The 2,850-nt window shown below is 65.2% G+C and overlaps 1 protein-coding gene across 1 annotated transcript in view; it reads right to left on the bottom strand.

Moving 5' to 3' along the window:
• The window catches only part of LOC101651857 (small G protein signaling modulator 3), a 6,256-nt gene extending 3,412 nt beyond the window's left edge, over nt 1-2,844 (bottom strand). The window contains exons 1-8 of the mRNA XM_030885341.2: nt 2,788-2,844; nt 2,118-2,261; nt 1,824-2,019; nt 1,522-1,667; nt 1,203-1,427; nt 915-969; nt 698-825; nt 457-612 (exon numbers count right to left, since the gene is read on the bottom strand). Of these exons, the coding sequence (XP_030741201.1) occupies nt 457-612; nt 698-825; nt 915-969; nt 1,203-1,427; nt 1,522-1,667; nt 1,824-2,019; nt 2,118-2,261; nt 2,788-2,832 (1,095 nt within the window). The 5' untranslated portion in view covers nt 2,833-2,844. The remainder of the gene's footprint in view (nt 1-456; nt 613-697; nt 826-914; nt 970-1,202; nt 1,428-1,521; nt 1,668-1,823; nt 2,020-2,117; nt 2,262-2,787) is intronic.
• Between the last annotated feature and the right edge of the window lie 6 nt (nt 2,845-2,850).

Genomic DNA, 2,850 nt, shown 5'->3' with positions numbered 1-2,850 from the left:
GAGCTGCGCTGCTTCTGCAGGGCTCCTGAGAGCCGCATCCACAGCTGCGGTGGGGAGGGGCCTCACTCAGCTTGCCCTGCACCCCAGGGCCCGCCCATGCCCCCCACCCCAGCTAGGCACCCACCTGCGGCCTCATGCTGTGCGGGATGCCGGCCAACACCAGGGAGCGCAGCTTCTCCGAGCGGGGCAGGGAGACCGCAATCTTGTCCCAGGTGAGGTCTCCCACGTCGTGGTTGTGGGTGAACTCCAGGTGGGCCTGCCACTTCAGGGTCTGGGGACACGGCTGCACTAAGCTCTCTTGTGGGGCTTCATCCATGAGCCTCTTGCTGCCACTCCGCGGCCGGCCCTCCTGCCCCCCACCCCCCGCCCCCACACTGAGTCCCTCTCCACCTCCAGGCCAGCTGCCTGTAGGGACGAAGTGGCTCAGGGACACTGGGAAAGGGGCCCCGCCCGTACCGTGATGATGTCATTCTTGCGGAAACCTAGCTCGTCGTCGTCATGCCGCTCAAAGTCCAGCAGGGCCTTGGCGCGGCGCCGGTGGCTGCGGGAGCAGGCCACGTAGTTCTCGTGGTCCCGCTGGTGGCTCTCCATGCTATAATCCGGGGTCAGCTCCTGCCAGCAGCAGGGGCGAGGCTGGCCTGAGGCCCAGGGAGCCACAGCGTGCTGGGGGAAAAGGGGTGTGGGCACCGCCACTCACCACACTAGTGTTTTTGGGGTCTGTGCTTTGGAAGTGGCGGGCCACACGCACAATGGCTTCCCGCAGGTCGGCCACCAGCTCCGTCTGCTTGATGTTCTTGGCCTTCAGAGCCTCCAGGTCATCCTCCCCTGGGGGGCAGAAAGGCAGTGCAACCAGGCCCAGACCTGGCTCCTTCCCTTCACGGCACCCCCACCCCTACCCCGACTAGCGTTCTCACCAAAGAGCAGGGAGCTGATGCCTGACTTCCTGCGCTGGGCCCTGCGACGAACCACCTGTGGCAGGGACAGGGTGGCTTAGTGGGGCCTGTGTGTCGGAGCCCAGGGGGAACCCGTTATGATGGTGCCCTCCCACCAGAGGTGGCCCCGGGTCAGCAGGTCAGAGGGTTCGAGGGCAGCACAAATGTGGCTGGACCAGGTCCTGCAAGGTGCTGGTGCTGAAGCTGGGGGCAGGGCAGCCCCATGTGGGCATTCTGAGTATGTGGGTGGCCACCCGACTCCTGGTCCACCTGAGAGAGGTTGGAGGAGGCGCTGGTTCCCAGGAGCTGGCCCTGGTCAGCGATGAGGTAGGCCAAGTGCTTGCGACGCTGGGTCTCTACAGTCACATCAGTGAGGGAGCCGGCCAGCCTCATGGCTGCTCCCAGCAGCAGCTCCGCATCGTCCATCTGCGATGGAATGTCCGACAGCGTGTTGAAGATGGAGGCTGAGTTCTCAGACTGGATCAGCTCCTCCTCCTGAGCCAGAAGAGGATGAAGCGGGCAGGGTCACTGCCAGGCCCCAGGCTCCCCACTGGCCCCAGATGGATGGGCGGGTGGGCAGGGCGGCCACCTTGAGGTGCAGCATGCCGAGGGTGATCTGGAAGAGCACTCGGGAGCCTTCGTAGAAGAACACGTCCCAGATGCGCAGCAGCAGCCGCAGGCGCACCACGCTGGCAAAGGCCGTCAGGAACCAGTGCAGCGTGATCAGGGACAGCTCTGGGGACACATGGCGCCGGTTGGGAGCCAAGGGCAGCCCGGGGGGAGAGGGGGGGAAGGGGTGAGCCAAAGCCTACAACACCCAGAGCTGCAAGATGCCCCGTGGGCTGCAGGGCGAGTCAAAGAAAGCAGCAGCGTCGGCTCAGTCGCCCATACCGATGTCGTGCTCCCGGAGCAGCTTGTCCAGCCGGGGCAGGTACTGGACGATGAGGTGGCGCAGCACGCGCTGGTCCGTCTGCACGCCCAGCAGGGTGGTGCTGAAGTAGGAGGCGGGCAGTAGGTCCTCGACAATGGCGCACATCATCCAGAAGGCTGCCTCCTCCTCCAGGAACAGGAGGAGGCAGGCGGCCACCTGATGGGGGGGTGGGGGAGGGCATCACATGGAGCCACGTCAGGACCCGAGAAAAGGCCTGCACCCCACCCCCACCTCGAGCACCGAGCCCTGCTCACCATGCCCGTGCCCTGGCAGTAGCCGATCTCGGGGTAGAGCCAGGCCAAGGCGCGGAGGATCCTGCGCAGGCGTGGCACCCCACTGCTGCCGGCGTTGGCGAAACAGGCGTTGGCAGGCATGGTGCGCAGCAGGTCCTTCTCAATCTATCAGGCAGACCGTGAGCCCCAGCGGGCAGCAGGCCTGAAGACCCTCCCAACACTACTGCCACCCGGAGATTGCTTACCTGGGTGCCCCTCCACCCGCACCTTCAGGGTGCGATCCCCACTAGGGAGAGGCCACTCGGACCTTCTCGCCAGATGAGACCGCACACACCCGGGCCAAGGGCCAGCCCATGCGGGTGGTGGTGCTGGCCGGTTGATCCTGGCTCACAGTGGCCCCGAGGGGAGGAGAACTACCCATAGGGTTCACGAGGTGGCCTGGGACCAGTTGCACCCTCCTCCCGACCAGCGACCCCTCAGTTCCCCTCAGCAGCTGAGTGTGTCCAGAAATGCCCCAAGGAGGGCAGGACTTCGTCTGTAAAGCCCTCCCTGAAGAGTACACCTGTCCAGCAGGTTTGGGGAACCGACACTGCCCCGTGGCCCGTGTCTGAGAACTCCAGAAAGGCGTGTGGGTGAGAGGCTATCTGCGTGCTGGGAGCTCAGGAGGGGCAAGCCGGCTTCCCACCCTCACCTGCTTGGCAGCGATGTTCTCGTCATTGGAGCTGTTCTTCACCATCTCTCGGTAGGAGAGCTC

The sequence above is a fragment of the Echinops telfairi genome, unplaced genomic scaffold (genome assembly GCF_000313985.2).
Source record: "Echinops telfairi isolate 266 unplaced genomic scaffold, ASM31398v2 ScPeMD7_2;HRSCAF=8, whole genome shotgun sequence".
Classification (NCBI taxonomy): Eukaryota; Metazoa; Chordata; class Mammalia; order Afrosoricida; family Tenrecidae; genus Echinops; species Echinops telfairi.
This window is presented reverse-complemented; position numbering and strand designations above follow the sequence as displayed.